Raw genomic sequence first — 17,907 nt, forward strand, 5'->3', positions numbered from 1 at the left:
CCAAACTATCAAACAGCAAATCTCTAAAACATTGTTCAATAATTAGTCACAACTCATTTTATCGCCGACACTGGCTTTCGATAAGAGCGGCAGCTTTGGTCAGAGTCCCAGAAACATTGGCGTTCCTAATGGAGATTGTTTGTAACAAGCCATTACGACAACAGTTTCCACGTGACTGGCTGCCTGCCCAGTCCACATCTCTCTAACCGATGCCGTGGAGCGTGAATCCCCGCTATCTGCCCAGCTGCAGCCTCGCGTCACTTTGTGTTCCCCCTGTTACGCAACCTTTAATCGATACGAATTAGTCCTCTTCTTTTCTGCTGGCCACCAAATTAGCCTGTATTAGGAGTCCTGTCAGAATCCTGTAGGTTTAAAATTAGTCCTAACAGGAAATTAAATGAAAATGAACATTCTTTCTCAAAAAGCAGTAAGCAACGACGTTATAAATCTGAGGTGGTTGCATCATCCCAGAAGGAAATGTTATTGATATTGGTCTTTCATCTCTGAGATTGACGATTTTGTTTTATTGAAGTATCAATTTAGTCTCAGATGTTTCTCCTAAATTTGCTTATGGGAGAAATTAAAACGGATACAAATGATTAAAATTCATGAAGAGTATGGAGGTGTCAAATAAATGTAGATTGTAGAGGTAAAATAATCTGAATTTGGCTAAAATTGATGAGAAACATTTGAGTTCATATTGAAATCTTCACATATGGCTAATCTGAGCTCAGTTTGTGCTTTCTTACGAGATGTCTTCCATGTCAAAAGGCCGCTGCTGTTTACGCAACACAAGAGAAAAGCAGACGCAGTGAATTGCATTGTCATTCCTACACTAATGCTTGTCAATCCTCAGGCTCATAAAACACACTGTCAGAGTTCGTCTTCCCTCTTTTGTAAGAAGGGCAACACATTCGTGTCTTCTACAAAGCTTCTCCTGCTTTATAATTATTCAAATCATCTTCACATGCGTTTTCTTAGGTAACATAAAAGACGTCTTTGATGTTCAAGGTTCATAATGTTCAATCTGCATAAAGCTTTGAATTCGGAGTAAAACGCAAGTACGCATAAAGGCCTTCCGAGGGTTGGCGACAATCTAAAATCGCATTAAAACATTCTTAATAATAATCTTCCTTAAAGATTAACAATTGTTAATACTTTAAGTTTAAATGCAAAATCTATGCAGCACCAAACAGATATCTGAAAAGGTTTTCCAAGAAACACTTCTAATGCCCTCCTTATTCTGTGGGCTGGACAAACATGTAGCCACACCCCAAAATCATGCCACTGGCTGATCTAGAAATGCTTTGAAAAATATTTCAAGTGCAACCGAGACAATGGGCCTTTTATGATTTAACACAAGCAAGGCTTTTGTGTGAAAAGTAAATCTGGTTCCCTTTCTGTCGGTCTCTCGACGTTGTGTCGAACCGACAGATGGAGTTCGTCCCTGAGAACCAATCGCTTCCGACTACTTAGAAAAGGCCAATGAAAATTGGCGAATGAAATTTGCATGCCGGACTCCGCCCCCGGAAATCCGGGTATAAAAGGGAGACGGTGTGCTTCATTCATTCACCTTTTGTTCTTCGGAGCCTTCGCTTATGAAGATCAACTCTCGCTACTACTTAGCAACTCCAGATTTCCGGTTCTACGACGTGGTGCAGCGGACGGTCCCTTCCTGCGGCGACTTCCCTGGGCGTCTCTGCGGTTCCAGAGGTGTTCGAGCTAGCAGACGGTGCCACATCGTCTGCATTCTAAAAGAGCAAATTTCTCCAGCGTGGCATGTCCCGCTGTTCTCATGGGTGCAACACACTCATCGAGGAGGGGGACGGACACGAGGTCTGCTTCCAGTACGCTGGGGCAGCCCTTGTGGATACGTCCTGCCCGCACTGCGGGCGGTTGACGATTCAGACGTTGCGTCACGTTGCAGACGTTGCAGACACCTTGTCTGCTTCTCGTTCCGTGATGGCAGGACTATGGCCCTGCCGCCCGCTACGGCGTGCAGCGAGGGTGATACGAGGATTACTGTGAGCGCTAATCCTTCAGCCACTGGCTCGCGGACCGTTCGCACCTCGCCTTGCTCGTCTGACTTTTCCCCATGAGACGGTCCCACCGTCTCATTCCTCAACCACGTATTCTGAAACGGTGCGTGATGATGAGAGGTCTGTTGCAGCATCGGAGGGTGACTTACTGGCATCTGACGCTGACGATTCCTTTGAGCTCCCTCCCCCGGGGGGTCGAGCCCAGGAAGAAGCGGATGTCGAATGTCAGCCATGCTTTCTCGGGCCGCCGGTGTTGGGTTGCAGTGCCCGCACTGCCTCTCCCAATGCTCGCGGCTGGATACATGGTACCTTGGGATTGAGAGCGGCTCCAAGCCTTACTCGCCCCAGTGCCGTGTTTCCCTGGAAGTGCATGAGGAACTTAGTACGACCTGGAACGCCCCCTTCGGCGCGTGCACGTCAACTAGTTCCATCACCTTTTCTTCCCTCGATGGTGGGGCAGCTAGAGGATACGTCGATTCCCCCTGGGGCTCGACCTAGACTATCGTCCAAAGCACGTAGGCTTTTCGGCATCCAAGATGTCGTGAGCTTACTCTGCTGCGGGCGAAGCTGTCCCCTCTCTCCACGCTATGGCCATCCTGCAGGTCCATCAGGCCAAGGCTTTGAGAGAGCTCCACGAGGGTAAGACCGACCCAGCACTTATGCAGGAACTCCGCGCCGTCATCGACCTCGCTCTACAGGCGACCAACGTGACCGCGCGGGCCCTGGGTCGGGCGATGTCCACACATGTGGTCCAGGAGAGACACCTCTGGCCAAACCTTGCACAGATGGGTAATGCGAGAAAGTCCGCTTTCTCGACGCACCCATCTCGCAAGGGGGGGGCTGTTTGGTGATACTGCCGAGCCACAGTTCTCGACAGTAAAAGGAGCAGACAGAGGATATCAAGCATATCCTCCCCCGCGCGACTCGGCCGCCCCTGGCCGTCGAGATCCGTGCACCCTCTGCTTCCCAGCAGCCCTGGTCCTCTTCGACACTCCGGTTCCGGTGCCCCCACTCGGCGGCCCCCCGGAGACGTCGAAGAGGAGACCACCACCCCATCAGCAGCGCGGCGGAAGCCGTAGCGGCCCTCATGGGAAGACCCCAGGGAGATCGAGAACACCTTTTGGGCCCGACCCCAGCCATTCCATTGCTGGTTGGTCGATCCGGACGGTTCCTGCCCCGTCCCAACTACCCACTTCTAAAGGTTTTTCTCTCTCTCTCTGGGTGTTTCTCACAGCCGCTCTCACCCTCTACACGAGGTGTTCGGCAACTCGACGTTGCGTCATGGCAAGACCCAATGTCGAGTATAATCAGCAGCCTAAGCACTCTCAATCGACGGTGCGTTGTGCATACATCGTCTGGATATTATCACAGCCGCTCTCACCCTCTACACGACGGTGTTCGGCAACTCGACGTTGCGGCAAGACCCAATGTCGAGGAAAATCATCAGCCTAAGCACTCTCAATCGACGGTGCATTGTGCTACACCATCGCCAGGCAGGAAAAATTGCAGAGCCGATCTCCTCTCCGGGGACCCCCTCACGGTGAGGGATCCACACTGCCAGCCATCGAACCACCCCCCGGGAGGTCGATGAAGCAGAACGTACCCCTAGCCTACCTGTCTCGGTCCCTGGGAGCCTGACAAGAGCTTCCCAAACCGTCACGGTGACTATGGGATACGATCCGTCTCGGCTACACAGTCACTCTCCAGATGCCCGCCCAAGTTCGGGGCATCCTCTCAACCTCAGTCAGAGGCAAGGATGCTCCCGTGCTTTGGACGAGGTCGCCACCCCTCTGGAGAGGAAGCGATCGTGCTCGTCCCTCTAGCCGAGATGTTTAACGGGTTTTACAGCCCGTACTTCATCGTCCCCAAAAAGGGGGTTGCTAGATCTGCGTACCTTGAACAGGCACCTACTCAAGCTGCCGTTCAGGATGCTCACGCAGAAGTGCATCCTGGCATCTTCAGATGTCAAGATTGGTTCATGGCAATCGACCTGAAGGATGCTTACTTTTCATGTCTTGATTCTCCCTCATCATCGCCCGTTCTTACGGTTCGCTTTCGAGGGTCGGGCATATTAGTACAGAGTCCTCCCTTTCGGTCTGTCCCTGTTCCCACAAGTCTTCACGAAGATCGTGGAAGCCGCCCTCACTCCCCTCAGGGAGAGAGGTGTGCGGGTACTAAACTATCTCGACGACTGCTCTTTTGACACACTCGCGAGACCTGTTATGTAAACACACAGGGGACGTAGTGCTTCGGCACCTAGATCGATTGGGACTACAGGTCAACCGAGAAAAGAGCAAGCTCTCCCCTGTGCAGAGCAACCTCTTTCTTGGTATGGAACTCAACCCTGTCTCCATTATAGCGCGGGAGCGCGCTCAGTCAGTGTTGAACTGCCTGGAACAATTCAAGCAGTCAGCGGTCCTTCTGAAACTATTGCAGGGGCTCCTGGGCACATGGCATCCTCGATGGTGGTGATACCTCTTGAGTTGATGCACATGAGACCGCTTCAACACTGGCTACAGAGTCGAGTTCCCTGGAGAGCGTGGCACACCGGCAGCAGGCGGATGGTGATTACGCCCCTCTGCCGACGCTCCCTAACCCCTGGTCTTCTATGACCTTTCTACGGACATGGGGTCCCTCTCGAGCAGGTCACGAGGCGTGTCGTGGTGATGACAGACGCCTCCCTGCAGGTTTGGGGTGCCGTGTGCAACGGGCACGCAGTGTCGGGGGTGGACGGGCTCCTGCCTGCGCGGGCATATCAATTGCCTAGAGTTGTTGGATGTGCTACCTGCACTGGAGGGACTATTACCTCTCATACAGGACAAGCACGTGCTGGCCCAGTCGGACAGCACAACTGCCATTGCGTATCAACCGCCAGGGTGGCGTTCGCTTACGGCAGTTAACACGACTTGCCCGACGACTCCTCCTGTGGAGTCCGAAGGTGAGCAGATCCCTGCGAGCCACACATATCCCAGGCCACCTGAACCAGACAGCCGATGTGCTCTCTCGTCAGTTGATTCCTCGCGGAGAGTGGCGACTCCACCCCCGCGCAGCCAGCTCATTGGGTACAGTCCGGGCTGGCTCAGGTAGACCCCTTCGCCTCCCTGGACACCACCCATTGCCCGCTAAGGTACTCCCTGCCCGAGGCCCCCCTCAGCATGGATGCTCTAGCGCACAGCTGGCTGTGGGACAAGCGGAAGTACGTCTTCCCCCCAGTGAGCCTCATTGCACAGACCCTGTGCAAGGTCAGGGAAGAGGAGCATCAGGTGTACTAGTTGCGCCATACTGGCCCAACCGGACTTGGTTCTCGGAGCTAATGCTCTTGACGACAGCTCCCCCCTGGCCGATTCCCCTGACAAAGGACCTGTTTTCCCAGGGGAAGGGCACGTTATGGCATCACGGGCCAGACCTCTGGAACCTCCATGTCTGGCCCCTGGATGGAACGATGAGATCCTGAGTGGACTACCCCCTGCGGCGGTTAAGACCTACTACTCAGGCTAGGGCCCTGGCCACTAGGCGACTATATGCCTATAAGTGGTGCCTCTTCTCATCCTGGTGCTCTTCTCGAAGAGAAGACCCACGGAGTTGCTTGATCGGGTGGGTGCGGTCCTTCCAGAGACTCGAGAGTAATCTCTCCCCTTCCACACTGAGCGTGTATGTAGCCGCTATTGCCGCTCATCACGACTCAGTTGCTGGTAATCTCTAGGACAGCACAACCTGATCATTTGGTTCCTAAGGGGCGCGGGCGCGGGCGCCTCACCCGCGCTCCGTACCCTCTTGCGACCTTGATGCGGTCCTGGAGCCCCTCGGAGATGCCGTGCTTTCTCACCTCAGGATGAAGACGGCTCTCCGGATGGCGCTCAAGAGGGTAGCGGACCTAAAAGCATTCTCCGTGTCCACAGATTGCCTAGAACTCGGGCCCGGTGATTCTCACGCTATCCTGAGACCCCGGCCTGGCTACGTGCCCAAAGTTTCCACCACTCCCCCTACAACAGGTGGTGAACTTACAGGCGCTCCCCACCGGGGAGGAAGACCCAACCTCATCCATGTTGTGTCCAGTACGTGCATTGCGCCTCTGCTTGGACCGCACGCAGAGCCACAGAAGCTCTGAGCAGCTCTTTGTCTGTTTTGGAGATCAGCAGGGAGGGCTGTCTCAAACAGAGATTGGCGCACTGGATCATGGACGCCGTCACTATGGCGTACCTGTCCTAAGATCGCCTACGCCCACTGGGTGAGAGCTCTTTCCACACGGAGTACACCCTCCTCGTGGGCAATGGCTCGAGGCGCCTCTCTGGCAGACATCTGCAGAGCTGCAGGACCTCCACCTCGCGGTTAACTCCTTCAGTCCGCACTTTCTTCCCATGAGCTCTCCTCTATCGGCGAGACCATGTTGGTATCTCCACTAAACTCCTCCCTGCAGTAGGAAGTGGTCTCTGTAGCGCATCCCCCACTTGAGGAAGTAGTGCTTACCCAGTGGCCTTACGGTTCCGGGCGGCTTCTCGCTGTTAGAGAAACAAGGCCGCTGCCTGTGAGGCCGAAGGCAGGGGCCTTCCCACCTTTCAAGAAAGCTCTGGGACCCCCTACCTACCCACTGGTAGGTTACAATTTCGCGGTAGCGCTCATGGCTGACACGCCCAGGCCAGTCACCGTCGCTTCGCTAGAGATTGTGACAGGGCACAGTGTTATGGCGTTTTCCATAGGAACCCCATCTGTCGGTTCGACACAACGTCGAGAGACCGACAGAAAGGGAACGTCTCAGTTACGGATGTAACCTCGGTTCCCTGATGGAGGGAACGAGACGTTGTGTCCTCTTGCCACAACACGTGCTGTCCTCTGCAGCAGTCTTGAGAGGTCTCAGGCTCCTCAGAACTAAGGTGAATGAATGAAGCACGCCGTCTCCCTTTTATACCCGGATTTCCGGGGTCGGAGTCCGGCATGCAAATTTCATTCGCCAATTTTCATTGGCCTTTTCTAAGTAGTCGGAAGCGATTGGTTCTCAGGGACGAACCCCATCTGTCGGTTCGACACAACGTCTCGTTCCCTCCATCGGGGAACCGAGGTTACATCCGTAACCGAGACGTTTTACTTGCAATTGACATGCGTTTTAGTCATTCATAAATTGTTTATAATTGTTATATTCCTACGTAAATTCTCACATTAAATTGAATGTCACAAATTACATGAAAATGGTTTAATTGTATTTAATAATCATAGTTTATTATTGATTATTGCCAGTACTGATAAATTGTGACGCATCAAATCAAATTACCTATATGTTAAAAAAATAGAATAATTGTACTTTTTGAATAAACAGCATATGTAGCCGTATCTTCATGTTACGTGTTTTGTTTTATATTGCATAATATACTAACTGTTAGGTTTAGGGGCGGGGTTGGGTTGGGTTACGTGCACAAATTGTGCTTACGAAATAATACAAAATATGACGTCTGAATAAATTCAAAATCTTTACACCCAGTGTTGGGCAAGTTACTCTGAAAAATTAGTTACTAATTACATATTCAATAATGTAATTAGATTACTGTACAAATAACTCTCTCCAAAAAGTATTTAATTATTTATTACTAATTACTTTCTATATCCTATCAATACTACAAATCAACCTTGATTAGTTAAGTGATTCCAGCATAGACATGAAACGTCTATTTCAATTCATTCAAATAAATAATATAAAACTACATAAAGTAGTATTATGAACTGTCCAAAGTATTACAAATGTGAGAATTATACACTAAAGAACAGATTTTAAATTTAGACTTTAAATTGTGATGTCAATTCCACTATTACACACACATTTATTACACACAGTATTTAGTTTAATTACATCAGAAGTAACTATAATTAAATTACAGAAAAAATCTGAGTAATCCCTTACTTTACTTTTTCAAGGGAAAAGTAATTAAATTACAGTAACTAATTACTTAGTAACTAGTTACAACCAACACTGATTACACCCAATATAATATAATATGGTGTTGTTAACGTTACTATTGTCACATACAGTTCGTCTCTTTAGCGCCCCCAGAAGACTTTTGTCTCTCAAAACTGTAGCAATATGTACCTGATGGTACGTATTTTGTGGCACTGCAAAAAGTGTACAGAGTTACGTATTTCCTATGAAACCAGGTTGAAAACCAAACATCACTGTATATCGACCGTCTCCTACATCCACAGTACCTGAGCCCTAAAGCCCGATAATTCAGTCTCCAGAGTGACATGAGTTTTTGTAGCCAGCTAACAGCAACTGTGCCTGCGACTAATCCGAGATGAAGGAGGAGGAGTCGATCAGATAGGACTTACCACATACAACTGCTTCCACAAAACAGACCACTCCTGTAGTGTAGAGGTGACCTCTGTCACAATGGGGTCTTCCAGTGGGACCACCGTCTCGTATTGGCTGCAGAAAAACATACAGACCATAGGTTAGTGTGGTCGATTGCGGTTTAAGGTATTGTATCTATGCAGACTATATTAGACAGTAATACCAGTAATAAGTACTTTGTATCCATTATCAAATATTGTTTGATATGTCCCACCCTAACTTCCTGTTTCAACAGGAAACACATCAACCAGAAAAGAAAATCGCATTTGTCAATCCATTTAAATGAGCCGTTAAAATAACAATGGACACAGAGGTATTATCTGTAAACCAATTCTAAATTCAATTCTGCTTTCATCGCTGCTTCATCTTCCTGCTGTCTCTTTAGCTCTCACAGTCCATTTATCTTCACCATTCTGTTGTACCTCCAGCCCACCGGTGTCCTTCCTCTGCCCTTCTCTGACACACTGTGGAAATAGATTGATCTCTGTGTTCTGCTTTATCATCACATGTGTCCAAAGATTCCTCCTTTCACAGAGTCATTTTCCTTCCGCTTAAGAAGATTCTGATGAAACGCTACAATTTGATCCCGGGACACGTGTCAGACGACGAGGCAAAGTCCACATACTAAAATTTAACTGCGACGTTTGAACGTATTGCGATGTATTTCAAAATGAAATGGAATATGTACTGAAAAAAACAGAGGACTCCAGGGATGTGCTTTACTGCGCTGCCTGCACACTATAAAGACGAGCTCATGCATGCGTGTGCACGTGAGCTGCGGGAAAACTGTGAAGATCTACATGCATTGCCATGCGAACACCTGCGTAAAACACTGGAAGACATCAAAAGCTTAAACAAACAGTAGAAGCTGTTGGCTGACAGCCCCTCACGAGCAGTTTCTCGTGATCTTAGAAGAGAAGTCCCTGTGGGACTGACAACCCAGAGTTACTCGCTGTTTTCCAACACACGCTTAGTACTGTTGAACGGCGGGTGGTTCATGCTTTACACATATTAAGTAGCTTGTCACTAAATCTGGTGAATCTTATTTATGCAAGTGCATAAATCTGTAAGCTCTTGAGTCTTTTCATCGATCTTTGAATTATGAAAAATAGACTGAAATGTTCAAGAACACTAAACACAAAAAAGGCAACATTTATCGGCAACAAACACTAAAATCTTAAAAGATATACCTAAGTTATGGTTATCCAAAGTCGGCTGATGGCTATGATTTTTAGAAACTTAATTTTTAAATCTTGCATCACATATGGCCATTAAGTCCAGGAAAAAAAATAAAAATTAAGTGACTTTATGCTTAAAAAATATCTGCAATTGGGGTGAGGACAAAAATCATTAAGCTTAATTCAAGTTAGGTTAAAACTTGTTAACTTAAGTTTATTGAATTAAGTTAAAGCATGAATTAAGTTGATTTTTCTTACCCCATTGGCAAATATTTCTTCTTGTTTTAAGCATACACATTTTTTTCAGAAAACAAGACTTAATATCCTATGTAATTTTACTTCTCAACTAAATCTACCTTGAATTTTTAGGCTTTTATACAGAAAACAAGACAACAATACTTAGTAAGAAATAGCGTTTTTTTGCAGTAAACACCGTTAATATCAGACACACACGTCTAAAGAGTTGATGTTCAATATTGCACCAATATATTACGGCAAGAGTTGCTAAAAAAATAATCATAAAAACATTTTATGATGTAATATGCAATTATAAGATCTTCTAGACTCAAGTGTCATTAGCATTAACCTTTTAATATTTTTTGTTATTCACTCTGTCATTAAAAAACACATTTGTGTTACATGTTTGAAAAAAGAAACAACTTGACCACATTAATCTGTGGCATAAACACTAACGATATATACATGGTATAAACACTATGTGGTATAAACACTAGATATGTTGTATAAATACTAGAAAAACACGACATATTCTCGTAAGCAAAATAGCTGAATGAAGTCTTAAAAACTAAGATCTAAATGTCATTCTATGGATAGACAGACACACACAAACACAGACAGTCAAGCAAACAGATATTACTGTAAAACAGAATATGTAAATAACCTACTTAACCTACTTGACAGAAAACTATTAAAAAAATGTTAGTATCGTAATCGGATAATGTCGTTTTGATAAATTAATTACAAATAATATAATTTATGCTGGTCTTATAACACACTGAGCTCAATATCTAAGCAAATATTTGAACACGCTACAAACAAGAGTACACGCTTCCAAAAGACAAAAGGAACTAAAAAAAACACTTGGACACTAAAAGTAAAAGGAAGAAACACAAAATGTCTTCTCTTTTAACAATATCCATTTCTCTTCTGTACATTTTTCGTGCCCCACTGAGTGAAGAGCTTTGCAAGTATAAAGATTCTTATCCAGTATAATGTTTCTTACCCCCTGTTGGCGACGACGGCCTTCTTCAAGTGGACGTAGCTGGCCGGGAAGATTCCCTGTGGAGCAAAAGGGAAGAACATTAGATCTCTGGTACTTCAACTACAAGCTAGTGCTTCAATGACGAGAGGAAGATAGTGTCCACTCAGTCACGGGCGTCTCTGTGATCTTGACCAATCAGAAGACTATTCTGGTGGCCCTTCTTGATGTAGATCGTGTCATAATCTTTACTGGTTTTTGCTTGGTTTAGCCTGAGGGAGGTTTATCTCGTGCGGAGGACCAGGAACTCAAGTGAACTCAACTTGACGTGTCAACGCTCATGCTCCTTTGGAGTTGAGAACTTTTTCATTTCAGACTGGTTGTTGAAGGGATCAGTGTCAAGGGTGCAGTTAGTTGAAGTAATGCGAGCTGACTAAATAACAGTTGCGACTTAACCACTAGTGGCAACCTTCAGGTTTAGCAGCATTTAACAGCAGTTCCCATCGTGAACCGTATAAGTATTTAAGTATAAGAATATGACTGCATCCAATGTAGACGAGAATATAAATACTGGTTGTCACCATGATCAAAGCCATAGAAACTCACAGGATCTTCAGTAGGAACAAATAAATTGTGCATATAAATGTACAACATATACTGTGGTACACAATATATTGACATACAGTATATAACAATATAGCATCCTATCACGGAATCGCTGCCGATTCCCACCTCAATACAACTTAACACCGTATTGAAATCCTCTGGAAAGTTCCTGCCTAAAAGTTTGTAAATCATCATTATTTTATGATGCATATTTGAGTGATTTCAGCCAAACGAGATTTGATGGAATTTGTTGTAAAACAACTTTAAATGTCTATCTGTATACTTCGCTTACAGAATAAACGAGTATGTGAAGCTGCACCAACAAAATAAAGAGCGAATGATGCATGTTAGATGTGTAATTGAGGCTTTATCTTTCTATTTTAACATTCTTGGGCTGGCACATGGGTTTATGGGAAACATGGTTTTGTGGGACAAGCCCATCGCTTTATAAACCAGCTGAGTGAGCACTATGTTCAATACAATAATTCTGACCTGACTGATTAATTCTTGACCATTTTTTACATTTGTCACCCGACTATATTATTCTGCATTACAACACAAAGCCATTCGGACAACAGAACGTGACGTTCAAAGTAAACATCTCAGCTGAAGAATCCAGATGGTGGAGTTCTGGCCACATGCAGTTGTTGTCTAATCGTCTTTGCTTGTTGACTTTCAAAAGGTCAGATTCATTAGTAATCGAGGACACCAAATGCTCTCGAACAAACTTCCATCTGCTGGGGGGGATTCCATATGCATGCATGACAGGTCAGCATATGTTATTATTCATGAGATGGGTGGTCGCCTGCTAATCGGCTCTTTACATAAAGACCGCCTGTGACGAGGGAGGCGTGACGAGAGCCGTGGGAGGAGGAAGCGATTGATAATGAGTGTCAGCTGGGCACCACCGGCCTCGTATCTCTCACGGAGGAGATCGGAAGCATAAAAGGACGAACGGCAGGTAAATTGGTATTTGCACAAATAGCCTTTAGGTCAAAGTAGTCTACAGTATGAAGATGATATAGTCGAGGTTCTGTACAATTAATGTGAATCTAATGAGTACATGTGCTGTTGAGCTTAAAAAAATAAAAAATAAAGAAAGAGGTGGCGAATTCGTATGAATTTTTACGATGTGAATCGCACAAAAATGCACTGAAGCTCCTCCCCTAGACCCACCCCTAAACCTGACATCACTGGCACGATAGCAACGCACAAATATTATTTTTTTTATTCTTACGAATTAGACTCCTCAAAATATAGTTACGAATTCCTGAATTCGACAAAAAATGATGACCTGAAATAAGTTCACAACAAGACTCATGAGATTCACCCAAATACCACAAGAAATGTAATGTTTCATTTTGTAAATGAAAACAGAAAAAAGGGTATTGTGGGAAAGATCAAAAGAACCAGAGCTTGGAAAAAGACACTGCACTTACTCATGAGGGGTTTGATCAATAATTCAAGCTGAAGGCGAATTGGCATTTCCCCACTTCGTATGAACAGATCTATAAGGACACTTTATCATACACGATATCATATGTTTGCTTGCATTCTGAAAGTGTTGCGCGACCGTGGAATCAGGTTGCAGAAATTATGAAAGCGGTCTTAAAGGCCCAGTGTATAAAATTTAGCGCCATCTAGTGGTTGCTAATTGCAACCAACAGATCATTCCCCAAACCGTTCGAAGCACTATGGTGGCTGACACAGAACTAAGATGTCATCATGTTTTCACTTCTTTGAACGACATGGTGAATTCCATGCAAGGGGAACCCGCGGTATATGTAAATAGAAATAGCTCATTCTAAGGTCTTAAAAATTGTCTTTATACACCTCTGAAGACATTATGTATATTATATTTTATTGCATTTCTGTCAATAGATCCTCCAAAAAATTACATGTTTGACCTTTAAAGTTAGAAAAATGTATATAAACATTGTTCAAATGTTGTAATGCATGTTCCTGGTGTTATTGTGTGCAATATTTTATTTTATATCAAACAGAATATTCAAAGGGAAACAATACCTGGACTTAAAAAGTGGGCTTTGATATTACTGGTTAATAATATCCTACCCCGCTCACACAGCTTTGACCAACAACATTTATTATGAATGTAAATGCGAAAACACTTTAGCACAGTAGTCTTAATGCATGTAAATGCAGATAAAATGCTCTTTCTAAAGTCTGCCATTACATCCACTGACGCATTTCCACTAAGGCAACCAAGTTTACTTAAAGGGATAATTCACCTAAACTACAAGCGAAATTAAGATACACTTACTGTAACAGCGTTCACTTATTAAAATCATTTCCGGTAGTTACTCTTCCCTCGAGTCTGTGAAACACAGCAACTATTTGTTTGCTTAAAAAAATTCTAATTGAACCTAGATACTTTCTTAATAAACGTCTCTGTCGTTGTGGTGCATGATTCATCAGTCGGCTCATTCAAAGACATAAGCCTTGCAATGTTAAATGAAAATGTTATAACTTTTTTGCCTCTTCTCTTCTGCTGAATGTAACCAAGGCCGACTGAGTGAGTAAAAATAATCATCAGGAACATGCACTTTGCTGCGTTGCATAAAACCGCAGATGCAGGATTTTCTTCCTTAATATCTCATTGGAATCGTGACCGCATTGCATTTGGATGCTTGAATGACAATGTATAAAGACACAACATTTGTTTTGCAGGTGTATGATTATTATCACCGGAGAAGATAAACTGTGTTTAAAGTTCCTGTCTCATGAAACATTATAAATGTGTAATGTCGGAGCGTAGGAGTGATTTATACTGTAAATCTGTAAAGATGTAGAATGGACTAAAAAGGAATCAGAAACGCCTTGAAACATACAGTTTTCTTTGATGTGTTGTCGTAATTTACACTGAAACAGAAAGTTAGGACGGGCCTTATTTAATGGCTCATCCCACTTTTAAAATAGCCAATACTATTTAGTTTACCTCACAGAAATTTAATGAGAATCTGAAATGAAGTAAATATTGGAGGAAGGGAGAGAATGTAAGTCTTGAATTATACCTCTAAATGTGAACATTGTAAAGTCGAAAAACTTGATTTCATGGGGAATTTAACGACCAGGGACAGTGTGAATGTCCTTCGAAATCTCCACATTGCTCCTTTATTGTTCAAAATGTTAATGAATCGGTCATATTCGTTTAAAAATTGTTACTAAAAATGTTCACGTTTATTTGAAATTTAAAAAAAAAAACGTTTACATTCATTTAAATAAATAATGTTAATAAAATGTTAGAAATGCTTACATTCATGTTAAAAACACAAGCAAGCAAGGTGAAGTGTTTAATTTATATTGAAGTGTTATTTCTTCTATTATACAGTAGCGTTAAATCTACAGACACCTTTAAGACTTAAAGAACAACTCGCTTAATTTTTAAATCTCTCCCACCTGTTTCCATTAAGTTATGTAACTACCCCCCCCCCACACACACTTTTAATAAGTCAATTAATTCCCCATGAATAAAGTCCCTACATTTAGTTATTGTTATAAACACACCGCTTCACTCATTAAAACATCTAATCAGGCATAAATTGTGTTTGTGAACAGCATTTAATGTCAATTCAAATCACTTTTAACTCTTATATAGGTTTTGTAAATATTCAAATCTAAATGTACATCACCAACTTGATCGGTTAACCTGTTGCTCAAACTAAAAACACTAAAAACACTGTAAACCCTCAGAGCCCACAAACAATATTAGCTGCTTTCAAAAATAGACAATCGTGTTTTTTTCTTTATATTACATAACATTTGTTAATGACTTAATGATTGGTGTCTTCATAAATAAGCAAACACAGGAAATCACCACAGAAAGTGAAAATCCCATAACAACAGGCATGAAGTGAAGTCTTGCAGACTGACCTCTAGAGATATATTTAAAGAGACAGTGACAAAGCAGGGGCAATTAATCTGGGTAAAAAACGCGATCTTTTCCTGTCTCAATTCATCTTGATATAAAGGCAAGGTCTGTGTGAGGGACTGTCTAGTGCTCCCCTGTGTCACCCCCTTTGACCTCACTTCCTGCGCGACGGCAGGTTACGTTTCCTCTCTGTCATAAGGAGTGATGACCTGTTCTAATCGGCAGGAATTCCTCTCTTGAGACCTGTCTGACTGTGGCCTGGATTCTGGAATAGACGCTCTCGTTCTTTGGGAAAGATGCCCCAGATTTTAGTTTAAAAGAAGAAAACTTACTATACCAGTCCTGTTGTTGATTTTTATCAATTTAAAGGGACAGTTCACCCAAAAATGAACATTCATGACTTTCTTTCTTCTGCAGAACAGAAAAGAAGATATTTTGAAGAATGTTGATAACCAAACAACATTGACCCCCCCATTGACTGAACACAAAACCACATTTCTCAAAATATCTTCTTTTGTGTTCCACACAATAAAGAGTCATATACAAGCTTTGAGGGTAATAAAATATTGACAGAATTTGTATTTATTTTACTACAATCACAGGATGATATATTTCACCAAATTTGACACCACAAAACTGTTCATAAAACTTTATTATTTGAACGTGTTTCTGAACACTTCAATCACCACAAAACAGACAAAGACCGACTTAAACTGATGGAAATCATTTACAAACACTTCCCACTGCATCTTTTGTCGCAGGCCGTTCACAATAGAGAAAAACTGTCATAATTGCAATGCATGACTGAAAACTGTGTAATTTAGCAAAAAAGGACAAAATGCACTGGAAAAGCTTTCATTATATCTCCAATGTGCCCTTGTCTTTTTTGTCAGTACTTTCAGTGGAAAACCAACACCATGGGCGTTCTGAATCCTTGCGTGTCAATCAAACCAGCCCATATTGTTTGCCGTATTGTGTGCTATCCGTGCTAATCTTGCCAGGCTGTTTGTTTTTCTTGTCTTGGAGGCGGTAAAATATGTTGTGCCTTTTAGTTTCACCAGACGATGTGCTGTCGGGTGACATTCAGACTGAATTAAAGTTAGGAGTCGTGCCAATCAAATATTAAAGTCAAAGTGAGGTGCACTCCGCAATACCGAGGAACCTGAATTGATCTATTATCAAATGATTGCATGGTGAAAAGTAGGTGTGACATAACAGAATCTGCAGTCTACATCAGGTCTGCAAAATGCGAAGATGTTTCTGGTCCACAACTTTTTGTGTCTTAAACCACTCCATAAACTAAACAAATTGACTAAAACAGCAGTTTGAGATTTCCTCTGATATTTTAAATGTGTAGTGTGTCATGTATTGGGTGCTAAAATAACATTGGTTCTGGGTCAACTGATGGCATGAGGTTGGGGTGGGATGATCGTTTAATGATTTTTGCCAAAACCGTGCAGAAATAACTTTGGGTAATCCACAATTTTGCCTCTATATCGTCATCTCTGTTTGAAATGTAAAATTGCAGGTTAGTTTGCGTACTAGTCTTTATGTGAGTTGAAGTCAAATTACGTCAAACTGACCTTTCATGACACTCCCACGAAATCGTACGACAGCTCAGTTAATAAATAATCATTATAATCCTACTGTTGTGAATCGGGTTAAGGTAAGGAGACAGTTTTGAAAACAGACTGTTTACATGCCTGCTCAGTTACCGTTTTTATTTATTTTTAATAGAGATGAACCGATATATCAGCCAATAATCAATATCTAAAAGCATTTTTTTACGGTTGATAGTTTAAAAACGGCCAATGATCAGGGTGGATATATACTGTCAATCAAAAGAGGCAAATCAAAAGAGGACTGGAAAAAGTAATGAATTTGTGCTCTGTATATAAAAAATATTAAGAAACGTCACCAGTTTAATGTTCAATAATAATAGTCAATAAATGAATTAATAACATTCAGAAAGTTAAGAAAAATGTAATCATCAGAATTGGTATCGATATCGGCAGATACCGGTTGACGGTATCGGTGGAAAGAATTAAATAATCTCAAATTTTTTAACAAAAAAGTTTAAGCTTTCGAAAATTCATGAAATGGACAACATATGGTCTCATAAAATTTTCAATCAAATTATTAATTGTTTATGTCACGACTGGAGCGTGGAGAGAAGAACCCAAGCGCAGGCAGGCAGTGAAGGGGTTAACAGAAAATATTTATTACAAAAACACACAAAACAAAACCCACGAGGGGGTATAAAACAGGAACCAAACTAAGAAACAAACTTGAAATAAAAGACTTCCCACGGGGGGGCAAAATGAAAACAAGAACACTAAACTAAACTAAGGACACGATCAAACGTCTTAAATCAAAAACACAACAGGGTAGACCACAAGACTCACGGAACAAGGACAAGGCTGGAAACAGGAACACTGGACAAGGCACGGAATCAAGACGACAGACATGAACACGGTACATAAGAACAATCCACGAGCACAGGACAAAGAAACATGAGGGTATATATAGGAACACAAACAAGGGATAACGACATGGGGCAGGTGTGGGACATTAAACACTCAGGGAAGGATAACGAGGAAACGAGATGGCGGGAACAGAGACGAGACACTGGAAAAACA

General features: G+C 43.2%; 1 protein-coding gene across 1 annotated transcript in view; it reads right to left on the reverse strand.

The window, feature by feature from the left end:
- Positions 1-17,907, reverse strand: part of dock3 (dedicator of cytokinesis 3) — a 125,072-nt gene that overhangs the window by 105,416 nt on the left and 1,749 nt on the right. Inside the window, exons 3-5 of the mRNA XM_057326450.1 lie at positions 15,215-15,272; positions 10,798-10,853; positions 8,355-8,451 (exon numbers count right to left, since the gene is read on the reverse strand). Coding sequence (XP_057182433.1) covers positions 8,355-8,451; positions 10,798-10,853; positions 15,215-15,272 — 211 coding nt within the window. The remainder of the gene's footprint in view (positions 1-8,354; positions 8,452-10,797; positions 10,854-15,214; positions 15,273-17,907) is intronic.

This window comes from Triplophysa rosa, linkage group LG25 (genome assembly GCF_024868665.1).
Source record: "Triplophysa rosa linkage group LG25, Trosa_1v2, whole genome shotgun sequence".
Classification (NCBI taxonomy): Eukaryota; Metazoa; Chordata; class Actinopteri; order Cypriniformes; family Nemacheilidae; genus Triplophysa; species Triplophysa rosa.